General features: G+C 39.0%; 2 protein-coding genes across 2 annotated transcripts in view; both read left to right on the forward strand.

Moving 5' to 3' along the window:
• The window catches only part of LOC125916065 (zinc finger protein 736-like), a 36,008-nt gene extending 30,958 nt beyond the window's left edge, over positions 1–5,050 (forward strand). Inside the window, exons 2-3 of the mRNA XM_049622240.1 lie at positions 4,336–4,462; positions 4,944–5,050. Coding sequence (XP_049478197.1) covers positions 4,336–4,462; positions 4,944–5,050 — 234 coding nt within the window. The remainder of the gene's footprint in view (positions 1–4,335; positions 4,463–4,943) is intronic.
• Positions 5,051–9,714: 4,664 nt separating this feature from the next.
• LOC125916066 (zinc finger protein 879-like) lies at positions 9,715–10,659 on the forward strand. Its single transcript, XM_049622241.1, has 2 exons — positions 9,715–9,918; positions 10,087–10,659. The coding sequence occupies exons 1-2, from the start codon at positions 9,715–9,717 to the stop codon at positions 10,657–10,659; spliced, it is 777 nt and encodes a 258-aa protein (XP_049478198.1).
• The last annotated feature ends 7,402 nt before the right edge of the window (positions 10,660–18,061 follow it).

An 18,061-nucleotide genomic window follows, 5' to 3' on the forward strand; every position in this document is an offset into this window, starting at 1 on the left:
TTGACAATAGCCAGACTTCCAGGATCCTGTGAGTCCTCTTTAACCTATGAAATCCCTTCAGAATCTTTATTCCAACCCCCCCCCCAACTTAAAGTATATAATGAATGTCTCCTCACAATCACACTGCAGCTCATTCTTCCCACATGTCCCATCCCTGTGCCTTAATAAGATCAGCCTCGTTCACCAAAAAGGTCTCAAGAATAGTTTCTTGAGCATTTATTTACTCCTGGCCCACCTCACATCAGTTTCTACTGAGCAATGAAGTCCCTCGACTTGTGTAGTAGATGTAATGACTTATGGGAGTAGAGGTTCTAAATCAATCAGACCTTCATCCCGTAGGTTTTTATTTCACTGCATAGTCATGACACAGACATACTCCTCTATTTACTTCTTTGTGTTTTCAGAAAGAGAAGAATCGCATAATTAATATCTTTAAGTGTCTTAAAATCCCAAAATACCATAGAAAACAAATGATAATTGAAAGAAAACTTTCAATGAGGGGTGCCTGGGTGCCTCAGTCTATGAAGTCTCCACTCTTGATTTCAGTGCAGATCATGATCTGGAGGTTCATGAGATAGAGCCCCATGTCAGGCTACATGCTGACAGCAGGAGCCCTCTTGGGATTCTCTCTCTCTGTCTCTCCCCTGCACCTCACTCTTTCTTTCTCAAAATGAATACACATTAAATTTAAAAAAGGCTTTCAAGGTGCTTGGGTGGCTCAGTTGGTTAAGTATCTGACTCACCTCAGGTCACCATCTCACAGTTCATGAATTCAAGTCCCACAGCTCTCTTTCTCTCTCTCTTTCTCCCTTTCTGCCCCTCGTTGGATTCTCTCTCTGCCTCTCTCTTTCCACCCTCCCTTACTTGTGCCTTCAGTCTCTCCTTCAAGAATGAATAAATTAATTAAAAATCTAAAAAAAATATTAAAAAAAGATTTCCAATATTACATTATGGTATCATTGAGTAGTATGGTCAAGATAGTATTCTTAACATACTGTATGGTACAAGACAGGTAATTTACTGAAATAGCATAGGAACAGGACTCTGGGCAGAAAGAAATGTACTTTGGCTGTGTGAAGCTTGTATGTTCATGGGGGAGGGTCAGTGCACAAGGTGTTCAATCACAAAACTTTCTTTAAATTTCTTCTTGCAAAAGTACTTCCGCAAGATTTCTCTGGTGCTTATCATTCAGTTCAATATTTTTTTAATTTATTTTTTATTTAAAAAAATTTTTTTAAATGTTTTATTTATTTCTGAGACAGAGAGAGACAGAGCATGAGCAAGGGAGGGGCAGAGAGAGAGAGACACACACAGAATCCGAAACAGGCTCCAGGCTCTGAGCTGTCAGCACAGAGCCCGATGCAGGGCTTGAACTCACAGACCATGAGATCATTACCTGAGCCGAAGTCGGACGCTCAACCGACAGAGCCACCCAGGTGCCCCCTCATTCAATTCAATATTAACAATTGGTGAGACATACTAACAGTCATGTGACCCTGTAAAAAAAATCCAGCATCCAGAGACACCTGTGTGGCTCAGTCACAGCCAGGAGCTGGCTTGGATTCTCTCCCTATCTCTGCCCCTCCCCTTTTTACACCATGTTTGCCCACGCTCTCTCTCACAATATAAATAAACATTAAAAAAAAATGCAGGAATCAGTCTTTATTTGATGCTCATCCAAACTATGCATGCTCTAGGTCAGCCTTCTGTGGTGAAAGTAAAGATGTTTCTGTTTGTATCCTTCATCATACTAGACTCAGAAATAAAAACTGTTATATTCATATTCTTCTATCTGTTTATGTTCATAGTGTGAGTAACAGACCTAAGCATTATCACCTACAACTAGATTGAGGAGTTTCGTGCTCATGAAATCATGAAATCATGAAAATATTTTTTGGTTGGTTGTTTTTTGTAATTTACTTCGGGAGAGACAAGGAGGGGCAGAGAAAGAGAGGGAGAGAGACAATACCAAGCAGGCTCCACACTGTCAGCACAGAGCCTGAGGTGGGGCATGAACTCACGAAACTTGAGATCATGACCTGAGCTGATATCAAGAGTTGAACACTTAACTGACTAAGCCACCCGGTCACTGCTCATTGAAATTAGTTTTTAGTCAGCCTGATAATTTTCTATTCTATCACGTTTAATGTTAATATAACTCCTTTCAAAACGTATGGATGTGTGCATGGAATGTATAAACGTAGATCAATTGTGTGTGCATACCTTCTTCTTTCCATCAGCCTGCTCAGGTTTTAACACTTGCTGTGAACATTGTTTTAGGGTCCCTTGTGTATATTGACCTGTGTGTCCTTTTAGATCAACTCTAGGACAGTTAACTTGGGCCAAAACCTGATCCATACCATGTACTGGATGCTTGATGGAATTTTCACTAAACATAGAAGAATCATGTGTTTCTTGTCTTAGATTATTATTATTATTTATTTTCCATGAATTTATGAGAAACTGTTAGATGCTCTCTACTAACCAGGAAATGCTTGGAAAGCTTTGTTGCCTTTCTTGCTATTCTAGAAGAACTTGTAATTTCTGTAAAACCCATTCAGCTCCACGTTCTCCAAGAGTTCTTGAATTTGAGTTCTACCTCTTCGTTATTGAAATATGTATCCCTTGGCCCACAGACTAATGCCTTGTTAGAAATGCAGACACTTACCCTATCCCGGAAGTCCTGAACAGAATCTGCATTTTTTTTTTATTATTTATTTTTGAGACAGAGAGAGACAGAGCATGAATGGGGGAGGGGCAGAGAGAGGGGGAGACACAGAATCTGAAACAGGCTCCAGGCTCTGAGCCATCAACCCAGAGCCGGACGCGGGGCTCGAACTCGCAGACTGCGAGATCGTGACTTGAGCTGAAGTCGGACGCTTAACCGACTGAGCCACCCAGGCGCCCCCAGAATCTGCATTTTAAAAAGATCTCCAAGGCACTGTTGTGAATTCTATTCAGATGAGAATATTCTAAGTATATTTGTAACTCACTAACACTTTCCATTAAGAAATTCACACCACATGTACTGTATGATGGAAATACAGATTCCAAAATGTGTATGCCTGTGTTGATGCCTTCATTTTACAAATTCTCTTGAATAAACACAATATTTATAATGGTTCGCACCTCAAAGTTAAAGAATATATTAGAGCATAATACTGTATTACAAATTCTCTTACTGCAGAAAGCAAGAAACTCATCTAAGCCAGAACCAGTTCTCCTAATATAACTGAACAAACAGTAATACAGTCCTTGGTGAATCACAAAAAAACTATACCAAGTGGGGATGTCAGACAAAGGAAAATTGATTTACAGGAAATAAGGATATCACAGGGAATAACTTCCAAAGCAGGGACTCACAGAGGAAGGGGGAATCATTTCCTTTTTTAAAATTTTTTTTAAGTTTATTTATTTCAAGAGACAAAGAGAGTGGGGAAGGTCCAGAGAGAAAGGGAGAGAGAGAGAACCTCAGACAGGTTCTGCACTGTCTGCACTGTCAATGCAGAGTCTGATGCAGGGCTTGAACTCACAAACCATGAGATCACGATCTGAGCTGAGACCAAGAGTCAGATGCTTAACCAACCAAGCCACACAGGTGCCCCAGAATGGTTTCCTTTTATTTAGGGTTAGGGTGGATATTTAGAAAGGGGAAGCTGGGGATAAGGTTGCCCATGAGCCTTAAGAAAACCGTTGTATACATTCTCTATATGTTAATTAGGAAGTGTGATTTGTACTCCTCCTTGCGTGGAGATTTTAGTATTATAATGAGGTAAAAGGGAGCTTCTGGGTGGCCCAGTCTCTTGAACTTATGACTCTTGATGAAGGCTCAAGTCACAATCTCACAGTCTTGAGATCAAGCCCCAAGTAAAGCTCCATGCTGAGCATGGAACCTGATGGGATTTCTTCTCTCTGCCCCGCCCATACTTATGCTCTCTCTCTCAGGAAATAAACTTAAAGATATATATAATGAGACTAAGGTAACTCTCCTCACTTCATGCTTTACTCTAATGTTAATCTGCATAGATGTGAGTCAGGGGTTAAGTACAAATTGAGCCAATTCAAGCTCTTCATCAGGGCAGTCATTACCTTTTGTTGGATACTTTCTGTTTCCACCACAGGACAGTATGCCCATGGAGTGTTTTGCCTGAAGTAAAAGGTAAGTTGGAAAGAAGAGGTTAAGTAAACTGAGGGGCTAAGGTCAGTGAGCACCTGCAGGTAAGCACTGAAGGTCAGGTTGTGGGTTCCAGCTGGTCACATGAACTCCCTCTTGCATCTTAGGGACGATTATGAACTCCTCATGTGTCCATTTGGTAACTGTGGTATTTATTTCAGGGATCGCTGACATTCAGGGATGTGGCCATAATATTCTCTCCGGAGGAGTGGGGATGCCTGAATCACAGTCAGAGAGAACTGTACAGGGATGTGATGTTAGAGACCTATGGACACCTCCTCTTCTTGGGTGAGTATAACACTCTCCATATTTCCCAAACCATACTCAGGTTTGTTTCTTCCTTTGAAGACTGTCTCTTGGAAGCTTCCTCTTTGTATGACTGGGATACAAATCCTTACAGTAAGGGAAAGAAGTAGGAGTTTGTAGATGTAAAGAAATATCTTCATGATGTTTTCTTTCAGGTTAGTTTTCCCTTTCTTAGACTAGCATCATCATTTCTTAGATCAATGGCAATTCTACACATTGAGGGGCATAAAATGGTGTTCCATCTTCAATACCAATTTCTACTCGTTATGATACTGGTAATACTTGGAAGTGGAGATCAAGATGTGAACCTTGGAAACCATCCTGGGTGTTCTAAAGGGGCTATTGGGCAACAGCACTGGGGAAATCATTTTCCATAATTGTACAATGTCCTCTCTTATCCACTGAGTCCAGTTGAAAAGTAAAATCTCCAGCAATACTCCTATTCCTTTTTTCTAACAAACAGGTCTTGTGTCAAAGCCGGATCTGGTCATCTTTTTGGAACAAAAGAGGGAGCTCTGGGATGTCAAGAGAGAGGAGACAGTAGCTACACACCCAGGTAGGTGGGAATGAAGCCGATGACAAAGGTGAGGTGCCGTTGTCCAGGAGGAACAGAGACTTGAAAATGTGGTTTGAGAAGCCCTCCTTGAATGGAAATTAGTTTGAGAAACCTAGTTTTATGTATCTTCCTCGCACAGTGGACTTCTGCTTTCCAACACATCACGGACTTATATTCTCTAAGGATTCTCCTTCAGTTCCACTGAAGGTCCTTCACATCTACAGTGAGGTCCTCCATAATCTGATTGGTTCTCCTTTGCTTTGAGTGTTTGGGGAAATCTCTGCATTTCTGAGGAAGTCTATGTTAATTCATTTCTGAGTATTTGCCTTGTGTGAGAAGTGTGTCAGGGTGGTGGTGGGCATATTGGTGGTTGGTACAGAAATCCCAGGAACACTGGGGCAGATATCACATGTTACCTGCTTTATGCTTTCCAGTATTATGGAGGCGTTAATCTTAATCATACAAAATTGAGACACCCTAGTTTCAGATAATAAAGCACCTTCCTAAAATGAGAAAATCTAATCCTTTATTTCACTTTAAAATTTCAGTTTTGAGGGCTCATGGTTAGGTCCGTTGGTTAAGCATCTGACTTCAGCTGAAGTCATGATCTCATAGATAGTGAGTTTGCGCCCACCATAGGCCTCTGTGATGACAGCACAGAGCAAGCTTAGAATTCGGTCTCCCTCTCTCTCTGCTCCTCCCCAACTTGGTGTTTATCTCTCTCAAAATAAATAAAAATAAATTTAAAAAAGTAAGAGAAGTCCATTTTTTTTGTTATTAACTAAACTAAGAGATTTCCACTCTATATGTTCTGTTCCTCAATGGTGAAATAATTTCAAGCACCTATTATTTTCCTAGAATTCCTACATAAATTAATGCCATAGGGGAGATAGAACATTTAGAATTTAACACTCCCAGCCTATAATAAAGTCTCAATTGTTAGATTATTTCTTAATAATTGAGTCATTGTATAATTTTGTCTTGTATAATATGAAGTTCCTGTGACTTTGTCATATATGTTTTCACTTTCTGAGTGAATTAATTTATGAGATTACCTTATGATTTATATACTTAATACATGAGACTATGATTTATTAGATCAAAATTAAAAAAAAAAATTTTTAAGTTTATATTTGACAGAGAGAGAGAGATTGTGAGCAGGGGAGGGCAGAAAGAGGGAGAATCTGAAGTAGGCTCCAAGCTCTGAGCTGTCCACACAGAGCCTGACACGGGGTTTGAACCCACAAATCACAACATCATGACCTGAGCTGGAGACTTATACTCAACCAACTGAGCCACTCAGGTGCCCCTAGATCAAAAGTTCTGATATGACATGGGTATGTGCTTTATAAGAAATGAGGTAGATGATCAGTAAAATTCCTATATTTAGAGAAAAAGTTTTAATTATAAATGTAAATTTAAATCAGGAAAAATGAATCATTAGTGTTTCTACTTCCCTCAGAATGTATCTGAACTTAACACCAAAGATTTCTTTTTTTTTTTTTTTTTTGTAAAGTGCTTGTTGGCCTATTTACAACACTGATGGTGTTTGTTTATTTAGAAATTAAAGGTTTTGAAGCATCTGGGTGGCTCAGGGGGTTGAGCATTTGACTCTTGATTTCAGTTCAGGTCATGACCACTTCATAGTTTGTGAGTTCTAGCCCTGTTTGTGAGCTCTGTCCTGACAGCAGGGAGCCTGCTTGGGATTCTCTCCTTCTCTCTCTGTCCCTCCTACTTTCTCTCTCTGTCTCTGTCTCTCTCTCTTTCTCCTTCTCTCTTTCTCTCAATACACTTGAAAAAAACTTAAAAGAAAGGAAAGGTTTTTGTATGCTTGATTCTAAAGAATGGATTATACCCTTAAATTCTGTGTCATTGGAGGGATCTTTTAACATAATACACTATTTAATGTCTTTTAGCTGCTTAATTTGTACAAGTTTTCCTTAGAGGTTTCATGGTTGATTTTAATGAATATAGTTTACAATTTTACCATCCATGAAGACATGCCAATAATTGATAATGTTCCTTTTTTCATAGGTACACAGTCACAGTTTAATATTAGGGGTACATAGGATGTCAGGGTGCTCAGTTGGTCAAGGGTATGTCTCTTGATTTCGTCTCTTGATTTCATGATCTCACAGTTTGTGAGTTCAACCCCTCTGTTAAGTTCTGTGCTGAATATAACTTTTGTTACACCTTTAAGATGTTTTAAGTAATCTCTAAAGAAACTGCAATGAAAATATGTACATAATACATCCACCAATAAATAGATAATGAAATTAATTCTATTATGTGACAACTCACATAGACGTGAAACATCATTCACTGATGACTAACCCAGGAAAGAAAAACACAGGATGATTCACAAAGTATCATGAATAATATATCTACACACGAATACTTAGATCATTTTATTGGCAAAGGGCATACAGCTGATTCATTTTTGAGTTACACTGACATTGTCCAAAAATATAATGAGTTGAAAATTGTCACCCTATAACAAAATATACAGGTAAAGCCAAAACCACACCTAAAGCTGAAGTTGAAAAAGAATGCTGTGGAAAGTCCCATACAAAAGGAAGCATGTTATTATGGAATTGCAAAGCCAGAATAAGATAAAAGATAACCCAAAAACTTCTACACAAAAAGGTGAATTATTTAAAGGAAACCTCATATAATTTTATTTTTTGTTTTGAGAGAGAGAGAGAGAGAGAGAGACAGCTCAAGGAGAGGAGGAACAGAGAGAGAGGGAAAAGAAAGAGAGAGAGAGGGAGAATCCCAAGCATGCTCTGCACTGTCACCACAGAGCCCAATGCAAGGCTTGAACTCCTGAAATGTGAGATCATGACCTGAGCCGAAATCAACACTTGGACTCATAACCAACTGAGCCACCACACAGGATCCCCTTTGTGACTATAATTATAAATTGTTTTCTTTTTATAAATTTTTTATGTTTATTTATTTACTTTTGAGATAGAGAGAAAGAGAGTGTGAGTGTGGGGTAAAGGGGTACAGACAGAGAGGGAGACACAGTATCTGAACCAGGTTCCAGGCTCCGAGCTGTCAGCACAGAGCCTGACACGGAGCTCCAACTCATGGACCATGAAATCATGGCCTGAGTTGAAATTGGATGCTGGACATGCTGAGCCACATAGACACCCCTATAGATATAATACTAAACTGTGACTGTGAAAAAAGGAAACATGAAAAAAGGAACGTTTTCAATTATTGGCATGTCTTCATGGACAGTAAAATTGTAAAATATATTCATTAATAACAACCATGGAAAGCTCTAAATTCAAACCCTTGGATATTGTATTTAAAAGACACAGAATTTTTCTGGAATCAAGCAAGCAAAAACTCATTTCATTTAATTTATGGTTTTTTTTTCTTCCGTGTATTTTGAGCACCAGGGAGAGAATGCAGGAGGGGCAAAGAGAGATTAGAGAATTCCAAGCAGGCTCCACACTGTCAGTGCAGAGCGGGATGTGGGGCTGGAACTCACAAAGGGTGAAATGATAACCTCAGCTGAAACCAAGAGTCAGATATTCAACCCTCTGAGCCACCCAAGCACCCCAAAACCTTTCATTTCTAAATAAACAAACACCATCAAAGTTGTAACATATGCCAACACTAAGTTTATTAAAAAAATATTTGGTATTAACTTCGGATACAATCTGAGTGATGTAGAAAAACTAATGATTCTTTTTTTCCTGAAATGAATGTTCTCTGATTTCAGTTTTGTGTATAAGAAATTTTAATTGTATTCATCTGACAGCAGATACTAGAATGATTTTACTTGTATTCATTACCTTTCAGCTGTATCTTCAAATGATACCCAGAGCCCCCTTCCAAACATGTGCAGAGAAACTTCTTTCCAAAGACTGTTAGTGGATAGACATAAACGTAGTACCCGTGAGAATGGACACTTAGTGATAGACTGGAACAGTGTTGGGGAGAGACAAGGGCATCAAAGATCTCATGGAGCACATATGCAAACACAGACAACTGCCCATTATATGAGTCTCACTGCCCCAAACGGTGAAGGATATAAAACATTTTGGAAGACCACCCTCTCTAAGACTGTTACTTCTGCAAGGCAGTTTGCTTCTATAGTCAAAGGCTCAAATCAAGTGGTCAAACAGACATATTTGCAGAACGAAAATTTGGAGAATCTGGAAAGTGACCTAGTCCATGCTGAAAATACTTCTTTGCACCATTTTGACAATAGGATTGCATTAACCTTTCAGTCAAATATTTCTGAAAGTCAGAGATTGAAAAAGGAAGAAAAAAATGGTAAGTGGTATCCATTTGAGGGGTCCTTCAATGAGCAGTCGACCTTACAACAAAACCACAGCATTTTCAATGAGAACAGAATTGCTCATTGCAGTGAATCTGAGAAAATATTTAACCAGGACTCAAATGTTAATAAATCTCTACGGACTCATTTGCCAGGGAACCATTGTGACTGTACTAAATGTAGGGAAGTCTTTTATCAAAGCTCAAACCTTATTAGACAGAAGAGAATACATTTGGGAGAGAATCCTTCTGAATATAATGAATGTGGGAAAATTCTTAACCAGTCTCCAATGGTGGTGATCATCCGAGGAGTCACGTGGGAAAAAACCCATACACGTGGAATGAACCTGGGAACATGTTTAGTCAGTCATCAAGACTAAATATGAATACAACAATCCATGCTGGACAGAAAGGTTACATCTGTAAGGAATGTGGCAAAGCCTTCAACTGCCACTCAACACTAATTCAACATCAGCAAACGCATAATGGAGAGAGACCTTACAAATGTAAAGAATGTGGTAAAACTTTGAAGTATCGCTCATCATTCAACGGACATGGGAACATTCATACAGGAGAAAATCCTTACATACATAAAATATGTGGGATGGCCCTTACCCAACACTCACCCCTTACTGAACATCGCAGAATTCACACTGGAGAGAAATCTTTGAAATATCAACAATGTGGGAAATCCTTTAACTGGCCTTCAGGCCTTCCTCGACATCACAGAATTCGTACTAGAGAGAAATCTTACCAATGTAAAGAATGTGGCAGGGCCTTTAAATGGCCCTCAGACCTTAAACAACATCACAGAATCCATACTGGAGAGAAACCTTACCAATGTAAAGAATGTGGCAAAGCCTTTACCCGGCCCTCAGCCCTTAATCAACATCATAGAATCCACACAGGAGAGAAACCTTACCAATGTAAAGAATGTGGCAAGGCCTTTGCTCATCACTCAAAGCTTACTAAACATCACAGAATTCATACTGGAAAGAAACCTCACCAATGTAAAGAATGTGGCAAGAACTTTAAGAACCACTCACGCCTTACTCAACATCTCAGAATCCATACTGGAGAGAAACGTTACCAATGTAAAGAATGTGGCAGGGCCTTTAAATGGCCCTCCGAACTTAAACATCACAGAATCCACACTGGAGAGAAACCTTACCAATGTAAAGAATGTGGCAAGGCCTTTTCCTGGACCTCAAACCTTAATCGCCATTACAGAATCCATACTGGCGAGAAACCTCACCAATGTAAAGAATGTGGCAAGGCCTTTACCCATCACTCAAAGCTTACTAAACATCACAGAATTCATACTTGACAGAAACATTAACAATGTAATGAATGTAATAAGGTCTTTAATCACTCTTCAACCTTTACTCATTATCACAGAATTCATACTGGAATACATCTTCCAAATTTAAGAAATTTGGGAAATGTTTTGTGGACTGCTCACCCCTTACTTCACATTGGAAAGTTTATACTGGAGAACAACCATTGAATACTAAAGAATGTGGTCAGGCTTTTAAACAATGCTAAACCCTGACTCCTGATCAGAGAAGGTATAGTGGGGGAAGATTTTGCAAATACACAGAATTTGGTAAGCTTATAAATCAGAGGTGAATCTTCATTCTACATCACAGAATTCATACCGGAGAAAAAACTTAAAATGTGAGGAATGTGGTAAAACTTTTACAACTGCTCAACCCTACTCACCATCACAGACTTTATACTGAAGAGAAACATTACAGAGGTACAGAATGTGTCCAACCAAAGCTGGAACTCACAACTTACTCAACATCATAGCTATCTTTCAGGAGAGAAACTAACATGTAGAAAAAGTTGCAATGATTTTGAGTGGAATTTGATCCTTAATCAATATCCCAGAGTGCACATGAGATTTAAATCCTACAGAAATAATGAATGAGAAAAGGCCTTCATAGTAAATGAACACTTTAGCCAACACGAGACAGGGCATAAAAGAAGGTAACTTGGAAGATATAAATATTTAGAAAAAGATTTAATTGAACATCAAATGTCAATAAATGCCACAGAATTCACAGGAGAAAGTACTACATCAGTCTCTCTATTTAGACATACATCAAAATACTGATAATAAGGAATAATACAAAGTTAAGCTTAATGTATAGGCTGTTATGCTTCAAAAGATTAAATGGATCAATTTTTGCATAGCATCATTAATTTCAGAGTGTGCTCTGTTTTTTCCCACCTCAACCCTATCCGACACTTGTGACTAGCAAATACTAATATATTTCTATTCTCAAATTACTTTCAAAATTCATTTTTTGTGAGTGGTTTCAGAAAACTATGTGGTTGATGTTGATGCATCAAAGATACAACATGCCCTTCTTCATTTGGTGTGACTCGTGTGTCATTTCCCATGGAAGTTGAAGGACAACACAATACACAATATATAAAGAAAATCTCCATGGAGATGCTGTTTTTGGTGAAGACATTGATGTCAGTTCTCATGACACAGGTGTTGAGAACATCATTCTTTTCCCCATACTAAAACTAAAAATCTTTAAGGAAATTTTTTATTTTTTTTTTTAAAAAGACAGAGACGGAGAGCAAGCAGGGAAGGGGCAGAGAGAGAGGGAGACACAGAATCGGAAGTAGGTTTCAGGCTCTGAGCTCTCAGCACAGAGCCTGACGCGGCGCTCGAACTTACCGCGAGATCATGACCTGAGCTGTAGTCAGTCGCCCAACTGACTGAGGCACCCAGGTGCCCCAAACTAAAAATCTCCTTGAATATTATAGAGAAAGTAATTTCCCAGCTGGTCTTTAAGGAAACAAGAGGTGGCAGTGCAGTGAAGCACTGGTATATCTTCATCACAGCAATAGTTAGAGAATGTCAGTTGGTGTGGTTGAAATGATGAAATCCTCAGAGATATTAGAAAGAGCATAACCAACTCTTTCCCACAATGCATACAGTTACACATACACATTTTTAAAGAATTACCTCAGGCCGGAAAATTATGGAAGTGTCTATTCCCAATCATTTTATCAACAAGTACTTTCTGAAGGCTTGTATTCTAGACTTTGAACAATGGTAATAAAGTGATGGATTTGAAATGCATAACTTAGTTTATGTGTGAACTTAATACATTTTCATTAATAAAACATAATTGTCTTTAATGATGTGTACAGAGTGAAGTGTTATCCCAATACCAGTGTTAACTTATCTCATATTATTAAATGTTGTAGGAAAGGGAAAGTAAGAAAATGTAAAGATCTCTTTCCAGTGTACAGTGGGAACCCGAAGTGACTCCCTTTTGAAACTCCGAAGTCACAGGCAGCTCTTGGTGGCATCATCTGATGAATAAATGTCATGGAAATAAGGAATTGGCAAATGTGGTGAGTTTCTGAGGATTCGGGAAGTGCTATTTAATCTTCATGACTTAATTGAATTCCTGTGTGTTACTGAGAAGCATGACAATGATTACCGTGACTGCCCAGGCCTTGATCAGTGACAGTTACGGAGGCGGGCCTATTGGATGATGTAATAATCATCACAGGCATAGCTTTAAAATGTCACATGTTACAGTAGATACTGGAGAGGATGCTCAAAGGGCCTATACACGGGAATAGGTTCAAGACAGTGACCTGATGAGATTTATTAGAAAGCCGTATTATTTGAACTGTTTTAGTTCTCTGAAGCAGGGGTTGTAGACCATCTACAAAGTCTCATAGCAAGCAGGGAATTTTACGGGGGAGTCACAGAACTACTGAGCATTGATAGGTAGGGGAAGCAGTGCTACAGTCCTGAATGATTCTCGATATGATCTCAGGACTTGCAGGCATTAGAAAAGGCCACTGTCTACCACGGTTAAGCTTGATCTTTTAGTAACATTGGGTTCCTTCTTTCCCCAGCATCGGTGGTCTGTTGAAATCTCAAGGAAGCTACTATTAGTCAAGCCATAAGCTAGAGAACAGAGATCAGTGAGTTAGATGTATGTACCCATTACAGTATTTGGAACAGTTCTAGTCTGAGGAAGTCTGTATTTGGAAAGTAACATAAGTTAAGGCTGTGTTTACTGAGTTTATACTCTGTTCACACACAGGTCGCATGGTGTTGTGGTGGGTACCTCAGGAACATGTATGTGAGTTAATCATCATACTTTAGGACTTGAAAATAGGTGTCCCATATTTGCTCCAGAATATAGATCCTGTGTCCTGCCTTTCTGTTTATTTTTCTTTCATAACATGGATTGCATAAAAGAGCTAAATATGGTTTGGAAGAATATACAAAAGCATGAATTGGAACCTCAGAGAAAGTTCTCATTGTTCACCAAGAATCAAGTTGGCATGAGGTAAACAGAAAATCAAATTTAATAGTATATGTGTGGAGACCACAAACACAGGAAAATTGCAAAGGAAGGAAAAGTAAGGTATATATGTCTTTGAAGAGGAAACAAGGAGAAGGAGAAGAAGGAAGGAAGAGGAGGGAAGAATCAGAAGTCTGGGGCCTCCAAGGGAAAGAATGTAATTCACAGGAAGATGAAAAAGTACATATTTGGTAAGCAATTATTTTGTGGGCCACTCTGAGACAATAGGACAGAAACCTTTGTTCACATAGTCCTTAGTGGGTTCCTCCCTGTCGACCATACCTAGCTTCTATCCTAATGTGGTCATGTATGGTGATTGCTCTCATCCTAGGCAGCTTTTCTATGTATATTATTTTTAGAGAGTGGGGAAAAGTAAACATTTTTCATGAAATCGCTTAATTTTGATTGCTTATTAACTCTAATCTTCCTGCCAAAGTGGTCCATCATAGAGAAGCCTGGGTGTAGCTCATAGAAACTGGAGGATATTTTGTTGAATTAAATAAGAATTGCACAGAAAAAAAAAATACTGTATGGAATCACATGGAGTCTGAACTAAGTCAAAATCAGGGCACCTGGGTGTCTCAACTGGCTAATTGCCAACTTTGGTTCAGGTCATGACCTTGTGGTTCATGAGTTTCAGCCCCGTTGGGCTCCTGGGCTTACATTGTGGACCTTGCTTGGTATTTTTCCTCTCTCCTCCCTCTGCTCCTCCCCACTCATGCTTTCTCTAGTTAACTTTCCTTCAACTTGAAGCACAACTGATACATTCTTGAGACTTGCAGAGAATGACATTCCTCTAGGAATTCCTAGGAATCCTAGGAATGCCTTAATTTAATGCTTTTTTAGAGGTAAAGAGTCCCTTTACCTTGACAATAGCCAGACTTGCAAGATCCTATTGGTTTTCTTTAACACATGAAAATTCCTTTAGAAATTACGTCTTTCTCCCCAAATTAAAAGTATATAATCAATGTCCTCTCAAAATGACTGTGTAGATCTTCCTGCCCAGGAGACTACATGCTTTATTAAAAACTGCTTTTTGCACCCAAACATCTCAAGAATACTCCTTGGCCCCTCCAAACCCATATCACATCTGTTTCCACTGGTTAAGGAAGGGCTCACCTTTCTGTTGTAAGGATATTGACTGGTGGGAGTGGAGATTCTAAATCATCCCTCCACCCGGCATGTTTTAAATTCATTTCACATCAGGATTTCTATAGGTCACGTCATCTGTGAACAGAGATCATTTTGTTTTATCTTTTCCACTTATGATCCCTTTAATCTATTTTTTTTCTTGTCCACTTGTTCTGAAGAGACTATCCATTGCTGTGTGGAATTGAAGTGATGACGTCGCTTCATTACCTTGTTTCTGTTCGTATGGGAGAAGCTTTTAGTCTTTTATTATGGAATATGTGAGATTTCAGCTTTCCATACATAAATGGCCTTTATTAGGTCGTGGTTGTTTCCTTCCATTCCTGCTTTATTGAGTATTTCTAACCATAAAATTATGTCCAATAAGCTCACTTCCTGTTTTGCATCACTTAATATCATCATGTCATTTTGATCTTCATTCTTTTTTTTTTTTTATCTTCATTGTTTAATGTGCAGTTTTAAACAGATGGTTATCCATGTGCTGAAACACCCTCGAATTTCAGGAAGAATTCCCACTTGCTTATGGTTTAAAATACTACTTTTTAATTATTTCCTTCATCTTTACTTACAATGTCTTCCTATGTTTTGATAACTTATTAATGTTGGTGTCACAGAGACTGTGTTCTTAATATCCCTTCTCTTACTCCTTGGAAATATTTGAGGAGATTTGAACAATTTTCTCATTCAATATTTGTATGGATTATCCAGTTCATTCATCTGGATAAATACTTTTACTTTTTGGGAGGTTTTTTGTTTTTGTTTTTGATTTTAATTAGTTTTTTATCATCTACCTAGTAGATGTAGATCAACAGAGATTTTTAAAAATATTTCCTCACAAGGGAGTCCAGATAGGTTCTATATTTCTGAAATTTATTCTCATTTTTCAATATCTATCTTGGCTTGTAATTCTCTATTGTCACCTCTTGTAATATTTTTATCTCTATGGTATCAGTTATACTGTGCCTGCTTTCAACTCTTCACTTTGATTGTAGTTGTCTTCTGTCTTCCTTTCCTTCCTGATTTAGTTAAAGATTTGCCAATTTTGTTCATGTACTGAAAACCAAGTGTTTCTATTCTTTATATTTTCCTAGTTTTGCTGTATCCTACTTTGTTCATTTCTGTTTTATGTTTGAATTTCCTTCTTGCTGATGAGTTTGGGTTCATATGGTATTTGACCTGAGTATTTGAGGTAGAAGAAAGTGATTTGTGCTATGGCATGACAATACTATAGCATTATCTATTATGCTATGTGGTCAGTGCGTCCTGTGCAAGTTTATGTGTCTATGGAGGAATGATGTTCTCATGATTCCTTCTCAGCCACATTGCTGACATTCTCTGAGCGATTTTAGGGATGTAGATTAGAAGTTGTCAGCACATCCTGTGAGAGTAATAAGTGGAATTTTACCTCTGTTATTTGATATCTGTCAGCTGTAACTTCCCATGGCACCCTGAGCTTTTTGACATCGTGCATAGAAGCTTGTCAACACATGTCAATGAGTAGATATAAACCTAGTGCCCTTGAGAATTTACACTGAATGATAAACCAGGACAATGATGGGAAGAGTGAAGTTTATCAACAGTATCAGGAAGGCCATACCCAAATTGAGACAACTGTGTGTAATGAGAATCTCACTGCCCAAACTGGTGAAGGATATAAACCATTTTGGAAAACCTTCCTTTTAAGTCCAGTACTTTACTAAAGCAGTATGTTTCTGTCAGCAAAAGCTCAAATCAAATGGTGGAACATGCATACCTGTAGAACAACTATTTGGAAATCTGAAAGTGACCTAGTGCAATGTAAAATGTTCTGAAGGATGATGATGGTGGTCTTTGCTGGGAACCAAAAGTAAACTCACAAAAGAAGAACGTAAGTGGTAAAGTCTTCCCTGGAAACTAAACAGGAGTTGTTTGTGTTGAGTCAGATGGTGGCGATGGGGGACTTAAGTGTGCTGTGCCTGCATTGGCTCATGAGGTACTACTAATGGGTCTTGGGGAACAGCATCTGCACTAACAAGGAACTGGTGAAAGACGCCAGCCCATTCATGGACCCCATTCCAACCTTACAAAATCACCGTTTCTTTTATGGGCTCTGGAGACCACATGATTTATATGCACATGAAAACTTCAAAGCACAGAACTGCTTATCAGCCTGGATTTACGAAAAACATCCCTTGGTGAGTTTTAGGAACCAGCATCACCTCTGCCCTCTGCCAGGGTCTGTTGATCAGGGTGAGAACACCGGTGCTGCTTTAACTATGAGCTCCAGGTGATTCTCAGGTGAGACCAGGGTGAAGCACGAGGATTCACTAACTACTTGGGAGGGTTGCATTCGCCTTTCAGTAGAAGAGATGATGATAGTCTGTTTGGCGTGGACCTGGAAGGGGCAGGTCAGTGCAGCCCATGTTCCCTGGACTGTGGCAGAATGTGTGTCTGCCTATGGGAGGGGAGGACATCTGAAACTGGGAAGGAGAAACTCACATGTCAGAGGTCCGTTTTCTGAGTCTTTCCTTTGACAGAGTCAAGTAAAGGGCAGCCTTTTCTGCATTTCAAGTTCCTTCTGCCTCTGAGCTGATGAGAGCAGGTGAAGAGGCTGTGCTGAGGCCTTTAAAGGCCTACAGGTGTGATTGCTCCACATACTAGCACCTCAGAAAGCATTTGACAGCAGAAGGGTGAGGAAGAAATGGCTGCTTCTCAGGTAAATTTTGTCTTGATTTAGCGCAGAAGCTGTGTCCTCATTACTTAATGAAATGTCATGTTTTTAGAGCTTGCAAACATTTATTCCTCTACCTGCGCCTGACTAATAAATATGTTTTGGACTAGTATTTATCCCTTTTATGATAGTCAAATTCAGTTCTAGGATGTTCCTGTGTTATGTCCTAGAGCCTTCTTCATTCTCTACAACCAGGCTTTCTATACAGGTTGAGGAATTCCTGCCATGAATTCATGACCTGCAGATTATTGGAAATAACCCTTTGGTAACACATCAGTATGGGGATGTGTTGATACCCAAGTTTTTCATAGTAGATAGATCAGGTTTGAGGATTCCAGTAAAGGATGAGTTTATATATTTATGTCCTGTTTGGGTGTGGCACGAGTCTATGTAAACCGATTAAAAACATAAAAACAGCCCAGGTGGCTCAGTCGGTTAAGCGATGCAATCTTGATGCCAGCTCAGGTCAATATCTTATGGTTTGAGTGAGCCCTGTGTCAGGCTGCTTACTGTCA

This window comes from Panthera uncia (genome assembly GCF_023721935.1).
Source record: "Panthera uncia isolate 11264 chromosome E2 unlocalized genomic scaffold, Puncia_PCG_1.0 HiC_scaffold_19, whole genome shotgun sequence".
In the NCBI taxonomy this organism is placed as follows: domain Eukaryota; kingdom Metazoa; phylum Chordata; class Mammalia; order Carnivora; family Felidae; genus Panthera; species Panthera uncia.

What these genes read in the sequence shown, in the direction of transcription:
- LOC125916066 (XM_049622241.1), top strand. Translation starts at nt 9,715, where the DNA reads ATGAATACAACAATCCATGCTGGACAGAAAGGTTACATCTGTAAGGAA. An exon ending in ATACAGGAGAAAATCCTTAC is followed by an intron (nt 9,919 to 10,086) that starts ATACATAAAATA and finishes GAGAAATCTTAC; the next exon opens with CAATGTAAAGAATGTGGCAG.